Source organism: Typopeltis vanoorti, chromosome 22 (assembly GCF_054136105.1).
Source record: "Typopeltis vanoorti isolate ZY-2024b chromosome 22, IOZ_Tvanoo_1.0, whole genome shotgun sequence".
In the NCBI taxonomy this organism is placed as follows: domain Eukaryota; kingdom Metazoa; phylum Arthropoda; class Arachnida; order Uropygi; family Thelyphonidae; genus Typopeltis; species Typopeltis vanoorti.
Window position 1 is genome coordinate 20,330,000 of NC_143570.1, and position 24,845 is coordinate 20,354,844.

The window sequence follows — 24,845 nt, forward strand, 5'->3', positions numbered from 1 at the left end:
TTTCATTTAGAAATTTTTGAAGTAATTACTCCATACTTCAAGGATATCTTTTTCTCCTGTTTTCATGTCACCTTTATCATCTCAAACTCCTTTTACAGCACTCTTTCCTCCATTTTTAAGCTTCTTCAACAACCTCCAGAATATCTTTACCACCTTCTTGATATTTATTTTCTATGTTCTTGCCAAAGTCCTCCCATGACTTGTTTAGCTTGTTTTACACAGTGTTTAGCTTTCTTACATTTGTCTCTATAATCTCTAAGAGCACAAGCTGACTTATTTGCCAGGAACTTTTGATATGCTTTCTTCTTTTCCTTCACTGCCTCTTTAGTGTCCACAATGGAGTTCTGATTTTTCTATCCTTGCACACAACCTCACCACATGCCTCTCTGGCTGAATCAATCAGGGTTTTCTTCAAGGCTTGCCACTGAATCTCCAAGGTTTGGTTCCTGTTCTCAAACTCTTTCATTTTTTCTTCAATAATCTTTGTGTATTTTAGTCTACAGTTCACATCTGAGAGCTGCTCAACTTTTATTCGCTTTAAAACTTTCTTACATGTTACTCTTTTCAATATGAAATTCAATTTTATCCTACTCAAGACTAAATAGTGATCACTTCCAATTTCAAATCTTCTGTACACTCTGGTGTCCTGTGCCAGGGAGAAAACATCGCCATCAACAATAACATAGTCAATGAGACTTTTCTTATTCCTTGCCTCTTCTCTCCATGTCCTGAGCAGAAATCCAACATGTATTTGCAATTATTATTAGCTTTGCTCTTTTCTCCAAATTTTCCCAAAATATTTTTGTATGTCTGACAATCATTTCCTACTCTGCTATTTAGATCCCGAACAAGGACCAACTTTTGATTTTTCATTGTGTCAGTTGCTTTCTCTAAAGCATCAAAAAATTCTTCCACTTCTACCTTAGTAGAACCTTCTATGGGACCATAGGCACAAATAAGTCTCATTGTCCAATTCCCCATTCTGATATTTGTCCACAGCACTCTACTTGACTGCCTGCCATTCAAGAAGATTAGCCTCGTATTTTGTGTTGAGCATTATGGCCACTCCTTCTTTTCCTTGATTGTCATTGCCTGAATATAACATTTTGTATTTATTGCTCAGAAAGATCTCACCAGTTTTTGTCTTTTTTGTTTCAGTCACCCCTATTATGTCGATGTGGTATTTATCTAATTCCTCAGCTAGCTCCATTTCTTTGCCATTTAGGCTTCTTATGTTGATAGTACCGATTTTTAACTTTGGTGATTTGAGTTGGGGTGTGCTTTCAGATTTGTTCCAGTAGATGACTTTTTGCTGTTCGTTCTGGTTCCCTGGCGAAAACAATGGGGGGGACCTTGTTTAATCCTAGCGATTCTCCAGCCGGCATGAAATTTTGTCATGTTGTACCATCATTTTGTATATTGGTTTAAGCCAATAAGAATACAATTGGGTTGGCTAAATCCCAAATTGCCAGCCCATCCTTGTTCGTTCAGTATCCAGGTAGATATCCAACAAGGGTGCACCACGAGAAGGTGAGGATTGGACATTAGGTCAGAAGCCCTGGTCGGTTCTCCGCATTCCTTTAAAGGCTATGTGGAGGTCTCCTCTCAGTTATACAGCTTGTAAACCTATTTTAAACAATAAAATCCAAGGCACCATCTTACATCAAGAATCTTTGTATACAAGCCTTGGATATGATGCAAATTTATACTTTGAAATATGATAATTCCAGATAATACATACCATAATCACTAATTAATATGTGATTATCAGTTTTCAACTGCTGATTCCATTTCAGCTCTGATGTGGTAAAGATCTCTTGTTGTTTAAATGATATCTAACTCTCCCAAAGAAATACAAAAAACTAAGAAACTGGTAGAGTAGTCTGAAATTAATAGTTTTCTTTTAGAATTATGTGGCATTTACACCGACATTAACAAGAATTTTTAAATCAAATTTAAGCATTCACTGAAATGAAAGCCAAGTATTTCAAGTTGATAATGTTTTTTTGACTCTGGATTATATCGTTTTGAAGAATGAACACTGGGTGCAAGTCATCATTTCTCTTGGTTTCATAAAGTATGTTTTCTTGCAGTTGCCAGATGATCTCCAAATAAAGCTAGAAATATGTATGCTGTAAGATGCATATATAAATAAGCTGTAATGTATCTCTCAGTCTATCTTCCAGAAACGAATGCATATGCATTATCAGCATATTTCAGCTGTTTTACTTTAATCAACATTTCATCTGGCGTATCACATTGATGATGCTTTCAAGAACCCCCCCCTCAAGTCACATTTTACTTCGGTGGCTTCACATTTTACAGTGGCTTTTGTCCACTGTTTCGAATGTTGTTTGGATTCTGGTGTGTAATGGTGAATCCAAGTCTCATCCATAGTAATAAATCGATGCACAAAATCAGTTTTATTCTTGTTAAAATGCTCCAAGCACTGCTAAGAGATTTCCATGTGAGTGTGTTTTTGATCTGCTGTGAGCAAGCGTGGCACCCATCTTGCCCAAAACGTTTTCATATGCAATTCTTCATGCAAAATATATCCTATGCATTCTTTTGAAATGCCTATAGTCTCGGTAATTTCTTGCACTTCGACTCGACAATCATCCAGTCCCATATCGTGCACTTGATCAATGATTTCTGGATCATCTTTGAGGCTGGTACGGCCATGTTTAAACTTGGCAGTTCATTTCTTAATTGTCGAAAATGAAGAAGAGTGCCCATAAACTTTTATGAACTTCAAATGAATTTCATTTGGTGTTAAATCTTCTTTTACAAAGAATTTTATAACCACACAATACTCAATTTTATCCATTTCAAGGGATACACTTTTGCTTCAGACAGCTACATAAAACAAACTACTTGATAAGAATGACTTGCAATTTCACATGGATGCTTATGACATATGTACCAACTTAGAAAAAAAATTCTTGCCGATAGTGTTGCTATCTATGGTCGAGGCGAGAACTTTTCAGACCACCTTCATAGTTTACGTTATCATTTCCTAAACAAATTAGAAGTATATCTAACCAACGTATAAGTTTATCTACAAGAATCATGTTATTGCTGATAGTAATGTTTTCTCACTGGTGCAGAACACTAGAGTGTACAAAGGATTTGAAATTGGAAATGATCACCATTTAGTCTTGAGCAGGATAAAACTGAATTTCATATCGAAATGAAGAACATGTAAGAAAGTTTTAAAGCGAATAAAAGTTGAGAGTTCTCGGATGTGAACTGTAGACTAAAATACACAGGAAAACCAAACCTTGGAGATTCAGTGGCAAGATGTTTAGAAAACAGTGATTGATTCAGCCAGAGAGGCATTTGATGAGGTTTTCTCTAGGATAGAAAATTCAGAACTCAATAGTGGACACAGGAAGTTAAAGAGGCAGTGAAGAAAAAGAAAGCATATCAAAAGTTCTTGGCAGATAAGTCAGCTTGTGCTCTTAGAGAATGCAGAGACAAATGTAAGAAAGCTAAACACTGTGTAAAACTAGCTAAGAAACGTCATAGGAATACTTTGATAAGAACATAGAAGATAAATATCAGGAAGGTGGCAAGATATTCTGGATGCTGTTGAAAAAAGCTCAGAAATGGAGCAAGGAGTGCTGTAAAAGGAATTAGAGATGATAAAAGTGACATGAAAACTGGAGGAAAAAAAAAAAAAAAAGATATCCTTGATGTATGGAGTAATTACTTCGAAAAATGGCTAAATGAAACAATCAGTGACAGCACAGTGGTAAGGAATACATATCCACTTGAGTAGAAAAAAAGACATCAAAGGCCTGAAATGTGGAAAGGCAGGCGGAGTAGATGATATTCAACCAGAAATGCTCAAGTATGGAGGTATAAAAGTCTTACAGTGGCTGAACTGTATAGTTCAGAAAGCCTAGACAGAAGAATGAATTCCAGATGATTGGAGTAGAGCTCTCATAGTACCCATATATAAAAAGGGAAATAAAACTGAATGTGAAAATTACAGAGGTATTTGTCTACTGAGTGTTCCTGGTGAGATTTATACAAATATACTTGAGAAATGGTTGAGAAGGATTGTGTAAGGGAAGCTTGGGGAAGAACGAACTGGATTCAGGCCAGGCTGTCAGGATTAGATTTTCACTTTACGACAAATAGTTGAGGAATCATGGGTATATAACAAAGATAAGTTTTGTAGACCTGCAAAAGGCATATGACAAGGTGCCAAGAGAAAATCTATTCAGACAGCTACAGTTATATAGTGTCAATGGGATATTATATCAAGCAATACTTAGTCTTTATTTGAGTTGTAAGTCAGCAGTTAGAATTCAAGGAAGTACAGGAAGATAGTTTGGATGTTAAATCTGGTGTCAGACAAGGATGTACATTATTCCCTCTGTTATTCATTATCTATATGGATCACATTATGAAGGAAAGTGGTATTAAACCTGATATCAAAATCAGAGATATTAATTTCAGCTCTATACTTTATGCAGATGATGTTGTGTTTAAATAAATCCAGTACAAGTCTGAAAGATTCCCTGATTAAACTGAATAACTGTTGTAATAGATTTGGTATGAAGGTCAGCAATAACAAGATAAAGATAATGAAAATAGGCAGAAGCATTGAAAATATCAACTTCATTGTGAATGTAGAACCTGTAGAACAAGTAAAACACTTCAGCTAGCTAGGGACAATTTTTAGTGAAGAGGTAAATTAAATATGGAAATAGACAACAGAGTCAACAAAGCTGGTATGGTAGGAATCAACTGAATAAATTTATAAGGAATAAGAAAGAAATTAGTCAAAACACTAAAGTAGTTGTATACAAGACAATGTTCAAACCAATTTTAACTCATGTATCTGAGAGCTCGGTTAGAAATAAAACACTTGAGACAGACCAAAGACTAGAGATATGAGAGTCCTGAGAAAGATTAGAGGTGTGAATAGATGGCATCAATGGCAATATCGTATTAAAAACAAGGATATTAGGAAAGAAATTGACACTGTTAGCATCTAGGAATGTTTTAGCAGAGCTAATGGTATGGTCACTTAAAAGAATGGGAGAGGAAATATTAGCAAAACAGTTGTTCTCTGTCAGGTTGGCAGAAAAAAGACCCAGAGGAAGACCAAGATGTATGTGGATTAATACAGTAAAAAGTGCTTTAGAAGACACAAATATAAGATCTTATAATGTTGGAGTCTTTAACAGGTAACAGATTGATTTGGAGGGAAATTGTATATAGGAAGTTAGTAAGATGATGTAAGTTTTTCAAGTAGTACTATCATATCTTGTACATCCCTTGAGGGTACATGCCAGGAATATGACAACGATGATGGTTTATCTAATAAAGGCTGTTATATTTTTAAACAGCTAAAAAGTAATTTTATCAGGAACGTTTGTTTAATAATGCAAATAAACCTTACCTTATACCTCATTTTTGGACAGGAATGAATATAAAAACCCATGTAATAATACTGTAGCTCAGGAAAAGATTTTTGGAGTTCTCTCACAAAGGCAATTTCTCTATTAAAAAAAAAAAATATATATATATATATATATATATATATAGTTACCCAATTTTTTTTTCAAAAATGTGATTAGTTATAATAGCAAAATGGTTGTTACATCTATTCAGAGACCACAAAAAAAGAAAAAAGAAAAAAAAGAACGTGAATAGATTTATGTTATTTTCACTCCTTAATGAGCAGTACAAAATATATTAAATTAATAAAAATTTGCAGAATTAATAGCAGTGTTTTAAGTATTAATACCACAGGCGGCTAATGCTGTAACATATCAATGTCGAGCAGTTAAAAACTATATCCTATAAATGAGTTTCTTGAATGGTTTGGGCATATATTCTTTACAAAAACCATATGCAGAGGAATGAATGTTCTACAGGACAGAGAGAGAATGAGAGAGATGGAAGTACAAGAATTTGGGTTGAAGCTAGACTGAATTAATGGTAACTAGGAGATACACGTGCTTTTACAGGCTAAGAGGAAAGTGGAAGAATAATGGAAGTAGTTAACATTCATCAGAGTCGCACTTTTAAATATACTTGCAGAACATCTCTGAGAAGTTATCATTTTGAAAACTGTCCTTTTCTGGATAATATATCAAGTTTAAAATGGGCAAATTTATGGGAGAAAGCAGCTCTTTAGAGAAATCTGATCTTGTCTGGGGATATGAATAATATTCAAGGTAAAGAAACATCTTTCTTGTGAGAAATAATCTGTTTGGCAGCATGAAATTGAAAAGTGGTCTTCACCCCACTGAAGCAGGATAAGGAGATCAGAGTTTAAGGAACTGGTTATGGATATTATTAAACTTGGCATGTTTTGGAAATAGGAGTATACTATCATCTGCAAACTTGCAGATAGGAACAGATGTTAGTGAGAGAAGATTATACACATAAATGACTAGGTGAACAATTATCACCAATAAATGCTATAACTTTGAGAAATCGTCCGATTTCTCATTATTCAGTTAAAAGTATAGAACAAAAATCCTCTTACAAAAATGGGAATTTTCAGTTGATGAAAATTTACTACCCATGTTAGGCACACCAGTAGAAAAAATTCAGTTAAAGTACAAAAACTGCTGCACAGGCAATACAAATAATAAAAAAAAAAAAAAACTTTAAAAATAATAAATAAAACATCATTCTTTGTTACTCTGCTGCGAGTAGTCTCATTTTAGCACTGAATTGTAGCTGAATTCTCATTAGTAGTCTCATTTTAGCACTGAATTTTAATGAATTCTATTTTAAGGCATTAGCTGTTTAACTATTACCTTCTTGCATGAAGTTCTAATACAGTTTTACTCTCTTTTGAAGATAATTGTGTTCAGACAGTGTTCAACACATGAGCACAGTACAAACATTATTTATTACTGGTAATGTAAACATCAAACATTTTAGAATAATTCGATTCATCTTCAGTGAAATCAAGACTACAACGTAAGAATGAATAACCATTAGCTAACCAAAGTATATCAGAGATGATATGCCTAACAGAAATGTAAAGATGTGAGTCTTTTCTTTTTTGTTATTACTGATTTCAGACTCAAGCTCAACTCAATACAAAGAAGCTTATTGTAATCATTTTAGTGAAGCCAGAAATTACTCCAAGATTATCAAAATAAAATTTACATCTCCTTATTGGTATCTCCACCTTGACAGTGAGGAGGCACATGTAATTAAAATTGATAGCCCTTGACCTCAAGAGCTATGCCAGCAGTAGCTAAACTACTGGTAGGGCCTCCCTAGTTGAATAGGTTGAGAGGTAGGTGCCAGGAGATGCCCTGGTCCTCCAGGTTGGGGGTTTTGCATAAGGCTGGTTACCTTACCAAGTAAAAAAATATCTACAATTCAGATGCTTAAACTAGAAAATTCATCAGACAGAGAAAATGGAGTGCTTAAGGGTCAAAGCTGTATAACTGAGAGGAGAGCTCCACATAGCCTTTAAAGGAATGCGGAGAACCGACCAGGGCTTCTGACCTAATGTCCAATCCTCACGTTCTCGTGGTGCACCCTGTTGGGTGTCTACTTTGATACTGAACGAACGAGGATGGGCTGGCAATGTGGGATTTAGCCGACCAAATTGTATTCTTATTGGTTAAACCAAAATAAAAAATAACGGTACAACATGACAAAATTTCATGCCGGCTGGGGCGTTGCCCGTTTAAACAAGGCCCCCGTTGTTTTCGCCAGGGAACCAGGGCGAACAGCGAAAAGTCAGCTACTGGAACAAATCTGAAAACAAACCCCAACTCAACATCACCAGAGTTAAAGATCGGTACTATCAACGTAAGAAGCCTGAATTGCAAAGAAATGGAGCTGGCTGAGGAATTAGATAAGTACCAGATCGACATAATAGGGGTGACTGAAACAAAAAAGAGCAAAACTGGTGAGATCTTTCTGAGCAATAAATACAAAATGTTATATTCAGGCAATGTATTCACATTGCCTGAATTATAACACATTATATTCACACAAAATACGAGGCTAATCTTCTTGAATGGCAGTCAGTCTCAAGTAGAGTAATGTGGGCAAATATGAGAATAGGGAACTGGACAATGAGACTTATTTGTGCCTATGGTCCCACAGAAGGTTCTACTAAGGTAGAAGTGGAGGAATTTTTTGATGCTTTAGAAAAAGCAACTGACACAATGAAAAATGAAAAGTTGGTCCTTGTTGGGGATCTAAATAGCAGAGTAGGAAATGATTGTGAGACATACAAAAATATTTTGGGAAAATTTGGAGAAAAGAGCAAAGCTAATAATAATGGCAAATATCTGTTGGATTTCTGCTCAGGACATGGACTGGTTATTACTAACACCATGTTCCAACATAAAAATGTGCACAAATTCACATGGAGAGAAGAGGCAAGGAATAAGAAAAGTCTCATTGACTATGTTATTGTTGATAGTGATGTTTTCTCCCTTGTGCAGGACACCAGAGTGTACAGAGGATTTGAAATTGGAAGTGATCACTATTTAGTCTTGAGCAGGATAAAATTGAATTTCATATTGAAAAGAATAACATGTAAGAAAGTTTTAAAGCGAATAAAAGTTGAGCAGTTCTCAGATGTGAACTGTAGACTAAAATACAGAAAGATTATTGAAAAGAAAATGAAAGAATTTGAGAACAGGAATCAAACGTTGGAGATTCAGTGGCAAACTCTGAAGAAAACATTGATTGATTCTGCCAGAGAGGCATGTGGTGAGGTTGTGTGCAAGGATAAAAAAATCAGAACTCCTTGGTGGACACAGGAAGTTAAAGAGGCAGTGAAGGAAAAGAAGAAAGCATATCAAAAGTTCCTGGCAAATAAGTCAGCTTTTACTCTTACAGAATACAGAGACAAATGTAAGAAAGCTAAACAGTGTGTAAAACTAGCTAAACAAAAGTCACGGGAGGACTTTGGCAAGAATATAGAAAATAAATATCAAGAAGGTGGCAAAATATTCTGGAGGTTGTTGAAGAAGCTTAGGCATGGAGGAAAGAGTGCTGTAAAAGGAGTTAGAGATGATAAAGGTGACATGAAAACAGGAGAAAAAGATATCCTTGAAGTATGGAGTAATTACTTTGAAAAACTGCTAAATGAAACAAGCAGTGATGACAGCACAGTGGTAAAAAATACTGAGCAGGCATTCAGTCGGGAATACATATCCATAATTGAAGTAGAAAAAGCCATCAAAGGTTTGAAATGTGGAAAGGCAGCAGGAGTAGATGATATTCGACCAGAAATGCTGAAGTATGGTGGTATAAAAGTCTTACGGTGGCTGCACTGCATAGTTCAGAAAGCCTGGACAGAGGGACGAATTCCCGATGATTGGAGTAGAGCTCTCATAGTACCCATATATAAAAAGGGAAATAAAACAATTTGAGAATTACAGAGGTATTTCCCTACTGAGTGTTCCTGGCAAGATCTATGTAAGTATACTTGAGAAATGGTTGAGAAGAATTGTGGAAGAAAAGCTTGGTGAAGAACAAGCTGGATTCAGGCCAAATAGAGGCTGTCAGGATCAGATCTTCACTTTACGACAAATAGTCGAGAAAGCATGGGAATATAACAAAGATCTGTATTTTAGTTTTGTCAATTTGGAAAAGGCATATGACTAGGTGCCAAGAGAAAAGCTATTCAATATGCTGCAGTTATATGGTGTCAATGGCGCATTATATCAAGCAATACATAGTCTTTATTCAAGTTGTAAGTCAGCAGTTAGAATTGAAGGAAGTACAGGAAGATGGTTTAATGTTAAATCTGGTGTGAGACAATTATGTACATCATCCCCTCTGTTATTCATTATCTATATGGATCACATTATGAAGGAAAGTGGTTTAAACATGATATCAAAATTGGAGATGTTAATGTCAGCTCTTTGCTTTATGCGGATGATGTTATGCTTCTAAATAAATCCGCTACAAGTCTGCAAGATTTTCTGACTAAATTGAATAGCTGTTGCAATAGATATGGTATGAAGGTCAGCAATAAAAAGACAAAGACAATGAAAATAGGCAGAATCATTGAAAATGTCAACTGTGTTGTGAATGGAGAACCTGTGGAACAAGTAAAACATTTCAGCTACTTAGGCACGATTTTTACTGAAGATGGTAAATTAAATATAGAAATAGACAACAGAATCAGCAAAGCTGGTATGGTGGGAAGTCAATTGAATAAATTCATATGGAATAAGAGAGAAATTAGTCGGAACACTAAATTAGCTGTATACAAGACGGTGTTCAAACCAGTTTTAACTTATGGATCTGAGAGATGGGTCAGAAGTTAAACACTTGACCAAAGACTAGAGACTGCAGATATGAGAGTCCTGAGAAAGATTAGAGGCGTGAACAGATGGCATCAATGGCAATATCATATTAAAAATGAGAATATTAGGAAAGAACTTGACATTGTCAACATCCAGGAATGTGTTAGCAGAGCTAATCTCAAGTGGTATGGTCACTTAAATAGAATGGGAGAGAAAAGATTAGCAAAACAAGTGTTCTCTGCCAGGTTGGCAGGAAAACGACCCAGAGGAAGACCAAGATATAGGTGGATTGATACGGTACAAAGTGCCTTAGACGATAGAAATATAAGATCTGATAATGTTGGAGTCTTGACAAGTAACAGACTGATTTGGAGGAAAATTGTAGATAGGAAGTTAGTAATGATGTAATTTTTTCATGTAGTACTGTCATATCCTGTACACACCTTGAGGGTACATGGCAGGAATTTGATGATGATGAGAAAATGGAAAATGACCAAGAAATGATAAAGGTATACTATTAGGAGAAAAGGTAGCGGCTTGGAATGTACAAAGCAGAATAACAAAGGAACTACCAAAACAACTAAATATATTAATATAGTGTGAAAACAGAAACAAAAAGACATACAAGGGTGTTTCCATAAGTTTCTGGCCTGACTAACTTTTAGAGGTGACAGAAAGAAAACAACTGAATTACTTTTCAACATAATCTCCCTTTACTTCAACACACTTTTCACATCTTTGAATTAACATTTCTACGCCCTAAAAAAAATAGCCTGTACTTTTGTCTGCAAAATGGCCTAAAATTGCATCTTTTAACTCACTGTCATCTGCAAATTTTCTTCCTCAGAGGTCTTTCTTCAGTTTTGTGTAGAGGTAGTGGTCACTGGGTGATAGATCTGGGCTGTAGGGTGGGTGTTGAATCTCATGGAAGCCACAGCCCTTCACTACAGCCTTCATAAAAATAGCTGTATGGACTGGAGCATCGTTGTGATTTAAGTAGGCAAACACTATGACTCAGCATTCCTCGTCTCTTCTCCTTTATGGCATCACACAGCTTGTACAATAGTGAAGCATAATATTCTGCATTCACGGTGGTATTTCTTTCCTTGAAGTCAATCGAGAGAATTCTCCAGAAATCCCAGAAGATTGTTGCCATGATCTTGGCTTTTCTTGGCAGGGCTTCACTTGCTTTGTGGTACTCCATGGATCCCCTTTTGGAAAGAGGATCATAATAAAAGGCAATGGTTTCATTCCTGGTAACAATGGATTCCAGCACTTCTCTCTGATTCCCTTGGCAAAGCTCTAAAAACTTGTGGGAACAGGTCACATGATGCTCCTGAATTGAAGAGAGAAGTCAGGGAACCCACCTTGCACTGACCTTTGTGACATAAAACGTCTTGTGAATGATGTGAAAGATGGTTATAGAAAGCCCAATTTTGCTGAGATTTCTTTGGGCTTCAGCCATCTGTTTCATTGAACAGTTCCTCCTGAACAAGAGAGACATCTTCCTCAGTCATCATTTCCACAGGCCAATCATTATGAGGATCATCGTCGATGCCCTCTCATCTTAGGTGAAACTGTTTAGTTCATTCCTTCATAGAGGAATATGAAGGAAAAGATTTCCTACACCACCCAATCACTAGTTCATAGCACTTGGAGAAAGCCCTATTTTTGGTGAAAAATTTGATCACAGCATGGTACTCAATTTTTACCATTAGTTAGTCAAACGAGTGCCTCCAACTGAATGATGCAGGTAAACAGTTGAAACTGGTATGTCACTCTCAGCATTTAAAAATTGGCACGAATTTTATTTGTCAGCCCAGAAACTTTTGGCCTCATAGATGGTTTTACAATGTTAGTGGAGAGGATCAACATATCAGCGCTTCAGGTGGAGTGACTATTTTAATCAATAATAAATAGCAAAATAGAACATTAAAGTATAATTTTGTCAATGATCAAATTATAATAGTTAAATTAAAAACAAATAGAAGCTACTTAAATATCATAGATATATATGTCCCTGAAGAAGGTAGAAAAGAAGACTGAAGAATTTTATGAGGAACTACAAAAAATAGTTAAATGTAATAAAATTGACTATATATATATATATATATAGTAACAGCAAGAGATCCTAATGCTAGAGTTGGAGATAATCCAATCCCAAATATCAGAGGAAAATATAGAGAACTTTGCATGAATAACAATGGTCAAGAATTATTTAGACTTCTGTATTTTCAATAATCTTAAAACTAATACTTTTTTTTTTTTTCAAAAAAAATATAAAATAAAATAATGTACACACACACACTTGGAAAAGCCAAGGAACAAGATCTATCATTTATTATATCATAACTAATCAGATACTAGCTCAACATATAAGAGATGTACATGTTTACAGAGGAAATGAAATTTTTCAGATCATTATTTAGTTTTTTGTAAAATATTAATACTAATGAAATGGAGAAAAAAACAATAGAAAAAATATACAAAGTTATATCTATTGCAAGAAGAAAGCTATATCAATCACAATCAACAGATTACCTAAAAGAAGCCAAAATCCATGCAGAAGACTAGAAAACTTTGATAAAGATAATTCATAAAGCAGTCTCTGAGGTACTTGGAAAGAAAAAGAAAAAAAAACCAAAAAATTTGGAGCACTGATAAAGAAAATGCAATAAAAGAAAACCAAGTGGCATTGTTATTACATCACACCTCCAGGGAGTCCAAAGACTTGTCGAGGGAGGGCTTACTCTACAACTCTGTCTCCACCACCCAATCCACCAACTGCCTACTATCAGTTACACCAATGCCATCTACTACCCATCATCACCACTAGTATTTTCACAGACAATCACAAACATCCATGCCCATGGCAGGATTCCAACCTACAGCATTTTGGCTGGAGAGCAGATATGCTGATCACTTAGCCAACATAAATATAGCTAAAATTCTAGTAAAGAAAATTCACCAAGATTCGTAAAAAACTTGGTGAATTTTAATGAAACTTGGTGAAACTTATTAATAAAACCGAAGATATACATGGAAGACAAGAAATAGCCTACAAAATATTAAGGAAATTAAACAATGAAAAAAAAAGATCAGCACAAATGAACATAATACAAGAGAAACAATGGATAGAACATAAGAATTTATGGTATGCCTCAAATTTAATAACAGAAAACAATGAAGAAATCAGTATACTGATATAGAACCAGTTAGATCAGAAGAACTAAAAAGAAGCAATAAAGGTATCAAAAAATAGATCAACTGGATTAGATGGCATAAATACTGAGCATTGGAAATATGTTGGAGAACATTTATATCACTGATTCTTAAAATTAATAAACAGCTGTTTGAGGAAATGTGAGGTTCCATCAGATTGGCCAAAAGCTAAGATTATATCTATATTGAAGAAAGGAGACATAGACGATTGTTGAAATTACAGAGGAATCAGTCTATTAGTCTACTCTCAAAAGAACAAAATGGTTTTCAGACATGGAAGATTGTGTATGGGCAATTTTTTATGGTTTATGAGAAAGCTTTTGATAAAATACATAGAGAAAAATTATCGTATATAATGAAAAAAACAATGATATCCATTACATTTGGTACAAAGTTTATATAAAGATACAAACATAGTTAGGTAATAAATTAACAGAAGAGAATGAAATTAATCAAGGCATTAAACAGGGATGTAGCTTCTCTCCAACTCAATTCACTATGTGTATATTGATCAGATTATTAAAATATACAAAACAACAAAACATGGGATCTGGTTAACCAGAAGAATGGTTATTAATAAAACTGTATGTAGATGATCATATTGCATTACAATATAAACTTTTTTTTTTGGTCTAAAAAGTTTACAATATAAACTTTTTAGACCAAAAATTGGAGGTCTTCTTACACACAGCAGGGGGGGGGGAGGTTAACCGGTTGAGAGACCCATGGCGAAACTTCCAGTACCCTGTCTCTGTGAACAGGCTTCTGCCAATCACTAGCCTTTGTTAATATTAATGGCTGATTCTGAATAAACCAATCATAACTCTGAAAGCATTCATGTCTGCAACTCGTTGGCTGGGTAAGTTAATGCATAAACAATATTTTGAGCACTAGCCCATAAAAATGTCCAAAAATAAAAAACAATATTGTCATATTCTTCAAAATTCAAGAAAGATGAGACTAAAATACAAGCTGCAGAAATGAAATTTTTAAGAGCAACTAATGAATGCACATAATTGTACCATATGTAAAAAATGAAGACGTCAGAATAGCACTAGATATTTATAATATAAACGATAAGACCAATACATAGAGAGAAATGGGAAGAATATCTACAAGGGTGTCCAAAACCTATTGCTGAAGATTATAACTGCAAATTCATGCACTAAGTGAATTGTGTTTGAAGGAAGCTCTTTTCATGAAGGAATAAAGCTGTAAACTTCAATGTCTTGTAATATCTCAAAGATATCATCTAGATCAGGGGTTCCCAACCTTTGTTTCCTAGAGCACATTCTAAAATACTGGTAGGGCGATGGGCGCCATCTATTTTTTTCAAGCAAATTTTTTAAATTCATTTTGTTAAATGAATACATACAAAATTACGTTATAATCAAATGTTTTATTACTCAAAAGTTTACATTATATAAAAAATTTAAATATATATATATATATGTAAGTTAGTGTGATCTTTGACATTGCATTTCACTGGCCAGTGAAATGAATTGTTTCATTTCACTGGCCAATGAAATGACATGATTATTTCAAACTATACGGCACACGGTTGAGCAGCGGCAGGCACACACATGTTGTTCGACGGGCGCCATGGTTCCCGTGGGCATAGGGTTGGGAACACCTGATCTAGATGATATTATGTGGGGAAGAATTATTGGAAAGCTTGAAGGCTGCAGAATTACTGATATTGCCAGAGAGTTTTGGAATCTCACATAGCATTATATCCAGGCTCTGGGCAGCATTTCAAACCAACAGAAAGTGTTCCAGACATTTGCTAAGAGGACACCCTCACTCTACCATGGAGCAGGATAACAGATTTTTGGTTATCATAGCAAAATGTAATCTATGTACCATGGTGGGTTGGCTCCATTCAAGCTCAGGTATGCGAATAGCTCAACAAACTGTGTCAAGTAGGCCTATATGCACGAAGGCCTGTAGTCTGCATCCCTTTATCCACAGCTCATTGTGAAGCACGTTTTTCAGTGGTGTTGCGTCCATCTTTAGTCTTTCCTCCAATTCTAGACATGTGATCTGACAAGAAAATGGTAATACTGACCATCGCAAGAATGTTCTTGAAAGGGATAGATATGGTGGTGCAGAGGTCATGGTGTGCAGAGGCATTATGCTTAATGGATGCACTGAGCCACAAACGATATTGCAACGAAGTTCTTAATGTCATGTTCAATTGCTCCATGGTGATGTAGACAAATACAGGTAACCCCCGTATAATATGGCATTCCTACAATACTGTTTTGCTCTAACACGGTTCGAGAATTGGGGAAAATCCCCATATAACATGGCATTCCTACAACATGTTCTCGCTCTAACACAGTTTGAGAATTGAGGAAATCGCCGTACAACACGGGATGTGATGAGAGCTTTTAAGAGCAAGCACCATCTCATATGATGTTTTTCATTCGAGCATGTATGTCATGTCAGATTTGCATACAGAATTTTAAATTCATTTTGTTCGTGGAGTATTAAACATATTTTAAGGCTTTCACTGTTTTCTTCTTTGTACTATTCTTAATTACTATTATGTAAACATTATGTAATACTTTTGATCAATTATTGTTTTAATAAACATACATTTCTCTTAATAAATTTAGTTTAATCCTTGATCGAAGTCTAAGCAAACAAAGTTTGCACATTAAGTATCTTCAGGACTGAGGCAACTCGTGGTAAAGGTGGACCAAGCGCTCATCACTTGTCTTAGTATCTCCATAATGTAAAGCACATCTCCTTGAAGACATGTATAATGCTATGCATTAAGGGAAGGGCCACTACCCAGACCTGTTTCAACCTTTATTGAGGTCTCTTCAGTGGGAGCCAGACCCAGAGGTGGTGAAACTAAGGTTGAAACCGGTCTGGGTAGTGGCCCTTCCCTTAATACATAGCATTATACATGTCCGCAAGGAGATGTGCTTTGCATTATGGGGATACTTCACGCACACACTTTGTTGCTTACACTTGGATAAAGGATTAAACTAAATTTATTATAGTCTAACCAAATGGAAAAAAAACTTCCAATACATTTCTCTTAGTTATAAAAAGAAAATAATAAATAATATAGTTTTTTAACTTTTGAAACCCTAACCCTGTTTTTTGTACTAGTTCTTTGTTTCGTATAACACGAATTCGCATAACACGGCATTTTTAAGGAACCTGATGACCGTTTTATATGGGGGTTACCTGTAATTCATTTTTATGGATAACGATGCCACATAATGTACACGAGTAGTGAAGATACTTCTGGAGACAGAGGATATTATTCAAATCAAGTGTCCAACATGCTCCCGATATCTCAACCCCATAGAACACATTTGGAATGCAATGGGGATAGCATGTCTCAAAATTCCTCTCTAGAAAACAACATGCTCCAGATGATGATCTTAATATGAAGATTGAAACGTCGGGATATTAAATGAGTTATTTATAACATGGTTGTAAAGTCCATAATTTCTAAAATGAATGATCACCGTGTAACACTAAAAGAAAGGAAACAGCCATATCCTTGCTCTGAAGGAGTTGGCCTCAAGAACTTCTGAATCATTGGTGCTAAGCATGGTACAATGTTGTGAGCAGTGCCAGCAATGCCCTTCTTGTCTAGTGCTTCAGCCAGCTCTATACTACACATAGCAAAAAAAAACTTGCAGTTTTTGCTAAATGTAATTAAAAGTCAATGTATTTATTATAATATATTTAGTGAATATCCACATTTAAGAAATGATAATATTAAAATGTGTTTTTATTTTATTTTTTCTTCTCAGTTCAGCACTCCTTGAAGAAGGCACCCCGATGCGATGCGATGCATCACCTGCTTACCGTGTTAAGGTAGCCCTGGTTGAGAGAGCTACAATGCAATTTGAGTTGGAAATGTTCCATACTGAAATGTCTTTCAATATCTACTAATTAAATAAACACTGTACATTAATTCCTTAACTCTCTCATTAGGAAATCTGTAACTTTTGCCAAAAATGTATTGCAATTTAATTTGTATGAAATTTATAAAACATTTTTTTGTATAATATAATTTATTAGTATGTGGACAATAAATTTGTCCACATTTGGCTGTAGTCATGAAAATATTTTCATATACAGGTAAAAAATGTAGTTTGTCCTTAGCTTTTGGGCACCAGTGTATTTTGGATGGAGAGATAATGGCTACCAAAAGAGGTTGATAAATATAGACCAAAAGAGAGGGGGGGGGGGGGAGAAAGACAAGTGAAGCCAGAACAGGTAAATATAAAAACATAAATATAAAAAAAAATTTATATTTATGGCAATTATATACAAACTCATTTAGTACACAGACATCAAGCTGTAAATTAATAATTAATTCTCTCTTTCACACGTTCACTTTTTCTATCATTAGCAGACAAAGCACTCACAAATGACTCCGGAACTCATTCCATTTATTCAGTACTCTTTAAGCAAAACATTTAGTCCTTGCACCCCTACGTACCACATGCTCTTACTCAATTTTCAGAGATGACCTCTTGTTCTGACCCTCTAGCAATGTGCTGAAACATTTCCCCTACATCAATCCTATGAAATCTTTTAAGTAACTTAAATGTTTCTATCACATCCTTTCTTTCTCATTTATCAATCAACTTTTTTGCAACCTACAAACTCTCAATCTATTATCATAGGGAACATTCCCAGACCTCACCTCTGGATCATCTCTGCTACTTCTCCATCTCCAAGAAACCAAGGTGACCAGACGTTATTCCAGATGTGGATATAGTGAGGCCTTATAAAGAAGAAGAACACACTAGTATGTAGAGCTGGTGTGTTTGTCAATAGCCAAGTAATCCTATGAGCTACCTTGGCAGCCTTAGCAATACGAAATAGCAGTTTCAGCTATTTCCTGGAGTACAGTTCCAACAATGTGATACACAATTTGCAATCTATTTATCCCCAAATACATAACTTTACATTTCTCCACATTAAACTGACACCCATTATCTTTTGCTTGTACTGAGACAGCCTATTTAATTCATCCTGCAAGCTCTTCACATTGCCTTGTTTACGCTTCCCAATCTTGCACCCTAAGCAAACAATTGAATATTTCCCTTCAGATTTCTTCATCATCATCATCATCATGCTTTCCAAGGATTTAGGATGAGTGACCTGTTTCAGCCCTAGAAGTCATCATTGAATCTCTTTAGAGGATGTCCTTGTTTTTTTTCAGATTTCTTATATTATTTATAAACAAATTAAACAGTATTGTCCCAGCACAGAACCTTGTGGCACACCACTAATCATACTAGATTCTGCTTCTCCATACACCACTTTTTGATATCTGTCCAGTAGCCATTCTCTTATCCATATAAAAAGTGTCACATCCATCCCATTTGTTCTAATTTGCATAACAGAGTTTCATGTGATATTCTGTCAAATGCCTTTGAAAAATCTAGCAAAATCATTGTGTAGCCATTTTGTTTATCCAACTAAGCTGTCACTCTATTATAAAAAGTTAGTAAATTACTAAGGCATAACTGATCCCATGCTGCCCCTCACAGAGTATCACATTCTTATCTACTCATTCCAGAATTTGCTCTTTGACTAACTTTTCCAGTATGTATACTGCCACTCTCCTGAATACTGATTGGTCTAAAATTGTTACTGTAGTCTTATGCATCCAAAAATAAGAGACAGGTAGTTGGATGGCATTTGTTTTTTGGGAGTCTTGTGTAAGATTGAGGCTAAAGAGACAAAGTATATGGTTGGCTGCTACTATAAACCTGGGAGTTCCAGGAATGATGTGGAAGATATGCATCAGCATATTAGCACAGTGACAAATTGAGTAATCATTAATGGGGGACTTCAACTGTGGAGTTGAAGATTAGGAGTAGTTGTATAGATTAGGAGGAAAGATCACATGGCAGGATGGAAATGAAATTTATACACCTACTGGAAGATAATTACTTCATGCAAATTACTTCATAGCACCTCCTTCATGCAAAGGAATTACTTTACTGTCTTTTCATTCTCTTGGGAATAAAAGACAGTAAAGACAATGGAAATTTTTGGAACAGTAATTAATTTACAGTAATGACATGTTATGAGAATGTTATGTTATGAAACTTAAAGAGCCTAGTCAGAGAGGCACTGCCAGTTCACTTGCACATTCTCATAAAATGCAAGCCGATATCCCACCTAATCCCCACTCACGTTGAGATTCTGCAATATCCTAAGAACTTCCAATTTATCCACCTCTGTTCCCACACCAGTCCCATCCTACATGTCACAATGTCAGTTGGATGATATACCCTTGAAAAAGCAGTCACTCAGTAACAACTATTTTATCTGTTTCTGTCACTTATCAGCTGCTATCAGCACTCATTAAAGTTATCCTTCATATCCTCTTACTTGCCAGATAGTGGAATGCTTTAGGATTTCCTTTGTCCTGCTTGACTAGTTTTTTCTCATAATCTGATTTTGCCTTCATGCTGGTCACCTTTCTCCTTATATACTTTTACACAACATTTTTCTTTCTTTGTAGCTCTTGCTCAATGGTACTACTCATCCATCTAGCTTCCACCTGATTAACGCTCCTGACCTTGGATATACAGTCTGATATTGCTTCCTCCAGATACCCTTTATCTCTCATGCACTACTATCATCTTTCCATTGCAGGTTTTGCTAGTTTTTATGCCATGGTACAGCTTCATGCTTCCTCCTAAGCTTGTCATAATCACCTGTCTAGTTCCAGCCATATATGCCCTTCTTGACAGAATATTCCCTATGTTTTGCAACCTCCCAAGTTAAGACCACACATGCTCCCCAATCAGAGGCAATGTGGCTGCTGTGGTTATGGATAGTGCTTCTGACCCAATACTCTCATACCCTGAGGTCCTTCTGTCACATACTGCCTCAAGTAATTATCTTCCAGTAGGTGTATAAATTTCATTTCCTTCCTGCCATGTGATCTTTCCTCCTAATCTATACAACTACTCCTAATCTTCAACTCCACAGTTGAAGTCCCCCATTAATAATTACTCAATTTGTCACTGTGCTAATATGCTGATGCATATCTTCCACATCATTCCTGGAACTCCCTGGTTTATAGTAGCAGCCAACCATATACTTTGTCTCCTTAGCCTCAATCTTACACAAGACTGCCTAAAAACAAATGCCATCCAACTACCTGTCTCTTATTTTTGGATGCAATTCATCTGCTATCATCAGCAGTACACCTCTCCTCATTCTATCTTACCTGAAAATACTAAACCCTTCATGTCATATCTCTGTAACATCATCTGCTGTTAGCCAAGTTTCATCAATCCCTATAACTTGTGGAAAGGCTGCACCAAAACTCCTTGCCCTTGTTCCTGATACTTCTGGCATTAGTATACAATAGTATAAACCAGTGATTTTCAATTCATAACACAGCACACCTAGACTAATTATTAAAATTCTGCGGCACACTAAAAATATATTCTTTTAATTTTTTTGATGATCTGGCAAAAAATAGGCATAATTTTGATTGATTTACACACACAATAAGATGGAAGACCACACACTAATAAATAAATGTGCAAATTATGACATTATTTCTTTCAATTAATTTGTTTTCATAAATCTTGCGGCACACCTGAAGACCTCGGCAAAACACCGGTTGAAAATCGCTGGCGTAAACTGTAGCATCCTTTTACTTCCTGAAATTACTACCCTATTCAATGTTATTGTTTGACATAATAATACTACATTTAGCTCAACTAAATTGAATGAACTGATGTCAAAAAACATACAGGCCAAGAAATAGCAATGTAGTAATCTGTTGAACTGCATTTCAAGCAAATTTTCAAAACTGTTATTATCTGAGAGTAGACTAAGCAGAGTAGATAAGTTATATCAAATCCTTGTACTGCATTCTCAGTTCAAATTTTATTATTAATCATTGATTCTGCATTTAACAAGAGGAAAAATTTAACTTTAGAAACAAAACAGTCCTACCTTCCAATAGTAGAAAGAACATTCATGAAGAGAAATATTTACTACTTTCATGCAATATGAAGAAATGATAATTCTTACACAGCATATTTCTTTTTTAGCCTCTTTCCATCCACTACTGCAGTGCTTCTCAAACTTCAGATATCTGTGTACCCCTTCTTAAATTTTCATTATTACCAAGTACCCCCTTATCAAAATAATAATAAAAAAATAAAGTGTATTTCATTGTAAATGTCTATTTTATTTGAATTTATATGTTCATGTAAACAAAAAATGATTTATTTTTAATAGAACAAAATTTGGAATAGGTTCCCCTTCATTTCCCATCCATGAAAATTCACATTTCAAGTAATTCATGTCATACTTACGAAGATTTTTCATTTTCTTCCTAGTTGGTTCTTTAGAGATGCCAGACAACACACCCTTATTAATTTCATTTGATCCAGATACAATAACAACATTTGCTATATTGTATTTGTATTTGCTATATTGTATTTGTATTTGCTATATTGCTCTCTTTTGTGCATTTTATAAATCCAGTCTAACCAATGATCCATACTTAAGAATTTGAAAGCTAAAAGAATTTGAAAATCATATGCACTTCTTCATAGAACAGCTATGAAGAAGTGCATATGATTGGTAAATATTAACAAAAGATCACGCGAACCAAAGATAAAAGCAAGCCAACAGTTGAGTTGAAATGCTAATTCTCTTCACCCAAATTCCATAATATCAGAAACACGTTCACTATATATTTCTTAGTTTTAACACGTTCACGACGGGGGTGGTGTCAAGCAAAACCATATCTTGCCGGTGCAACATATGGTTTTGCTCGAGTCTATACAGCAGTTTCTGTTGGAGGGGGGAGATATGATTCATTAGTTAGTGTCGTTTTTATTCCAGTTGTCTCTATTTGTTGAGAAATATATTACACAGACTGCAAATGTCTCTGTATCTTATTCAGTGATACAATAAAACTTGTTTTTTTTTTGAGTCTTCAGTATAGTGACACTGTTGGGGAGAGTGTGGTGTTTACCACAGGGAGGGAGTTACTATCACCACGACGTTCACGTCCTGACAATAGTAACTCCCAGGCGATAGTTGTTGCCCATGTCTCACACATATAGGTAAACACTGGAATAATGTATATAAAGAGCTTTCTTTTTCAGGAATATAAGTAAATCTCCTAACAGATACTATTTATACAGCCAAAATGCTTTGCTTCCTTATGTGAGTCTTCTACTTATTTTTTTATCTTGTTTTTCTTTAAAATTAATTACAAGTAGTTGTCGACTTATGACCTATGCGCTTTATGACTGATCGAATTACGACTGCTACTGCATCTTGCGGTGTGAGATTCAGTAGCAGTATGAACTACCGTTTCAGTATGAACAGTAGTTTCATATGAACTACTGTAACAGATTTTTCTACTACACTCACATGCCTTATATGTGTGGTCCCCAAAGCCTAATGGGAACGGTTGTGCATGTAACGTCAGCCCACTGCCCAGTAATGTGTGTTTGGTGAGATTCATACGTCTCGATCTCTGTTTGCATACATATTACGTTCACTATTTTTGGCATTTTTTTAAAACCCCTAAACATCTCAACCAAGAGGAAAGTGCCTTTGTTTGAAAGGTCAAGAAAGGCCATTGATTTAGACATAAAATTGAAAGTGATCAAGCAGCATGAAGAAGGAAAGGTGAATGCGATCGCACGTGATTTTAAGTTATCTCATTCTACAGTGTCGATGATTTTGAAAGACAAAGAAAGGATTCCTGAAGTTGTTAAAGGTTCAGCACCCATGTGAGCAACAGTGATAACGAAACAACATACAGGGCCCATCCATGAAATGGAAAAATTATTGTTTCTTTGGATGGAAGATCAGATACAGAAGCGAACACCCTTAAGCCTTCTTACAGTACAGTCGAAAGCTAGAAGTCTCTTTCAGACGCTGAAGAAATGCGCTGGAAAAGATTACAATCAGACATTTATAGCAAGTACAGGATGGTTCAAAAGATTCAAAAGAAGATTCAACCTTCATAGGGTTTGAGTCACTGGAGAATCAGCAAATGCGGATATGGAAGGAGTTCAAGAGTTTGTTAAACGTCTAGATGAAATAATTACGGAAGGAGGGTATTAACCAGAGCAGCTTTTCAACATGGATGAGACTGGATTGTTGTGGAAAAGGATGCCAGAACACACTTACATTCAGCAAGAAGCCAAAGCATGCCTGGTTTTAAGGCACTTAAAGATAGGCTGACTTTGCTCCTTGGCAGGAACATCGCAGGTTTTAAACTGAAGCCTTTTTTAATTTATCATTCTGAAAATCCCCATGCGTTCAAGAATGTAAACAAGCACACTCTGCCTGTATTTTCAGTTTGAACGGAAGTAGCCTGGATGACTCAAACATTGTTTGAAGACTGGTTTTTAAATTGTTTTGTACCTCAAGTTCGTGAATATTGCGTAGAGAAAGAAATTCCTTTCAAAACTGTATTAATCTTAGATAATGCACCTGGCCATCCACCTCACTTAGACCACTTCCATCCAGATGTAAAAGTTTTTTATTTGCCGCCAAATATAACTCCACTCATTCAGCCTATGGACCAAGGGGCGATAGCCACATTTAAGGCGCACTATTTTCGAACCACTTTCGCCCAAGCTATAGCCACAACAGACGCCAACCCAGAACTATCTTTGCAAGAGTTTTGGAAACAGAACAATATTTATAAATGCATCAAAAATATTGCGGTCACGTGGGAGGCTGTGACAAAGAAATGCATGAATGGAATCTGGAAAAACTGTGTTCAGCATTTTGTTAATGATGAATTTGATAGTGAACATGAACTTGAAATGGTTACGGAAAATATTGTAACACTGGCAAATGGACTTTCTTTAGACATTGAAGTGGAAGATGTTGAGGAGCTGCTAGAGCAAGAATCTGGAGAACTTACAAATGAAGAACTTATCACTTTGGAAGAAGAAAGAATGGCTGAAGAAGAAAGGATGGAAAAAGAGAAAAATGAAGATGAAGATGAGGAAGAACCAGAAAGAAAATTCACCACTAGAGGATTATCTGAAGGTTTTTCTCTACTAAATAAACTTCTTGCACATTTTGAGGAAATGGACCCAAACATCGAATGATTTGCAGGGATTGAACGAATGGTACAAGATGCTTTTCGGCCATACCGTGAAATTTATGAGCAGAAAAGGAAACAAACAATTCAGACAAAAATCAACATGTTTATGAGAAAAACAACTCCCACTACATCAAGTGGCGGCACTGATGACCTGCAGCCAAGCACGAGTGGTCAGTAAAATATTTCTTATCTATTTTCTACATATGTTTTGTTTAGTTCTTTAAGATAAAATTTTTTTTAGGTTTTAT

General features: G+C 35.6%; 1 protein-coding gene across 3 annotated transcripts in view; it reads right to left on the reverse strand.

The window, feature by feature from the left end:
• Ate1 (arginyltransferase 1) overlaps positions 1–24,845 on the reverse strand; it is a 244,589-nt gene that overhangs the window by 35,500 nt on the left and 184,244 nt on the right. For all 3 annotated transcript variants that reach the window (XM_090412357.1, XM_090412358.1, XM_090412356.1), the window contains exon 11: positions 5,417–5,516. In XM_090412357.1, the coding sequence (XP_090268483.1) occupies positions 5,417–5,516 (100 nt within the window). The remainder of the gene's footprint in view (positions 1–5,416; positions 5,517–24,845) is intronic.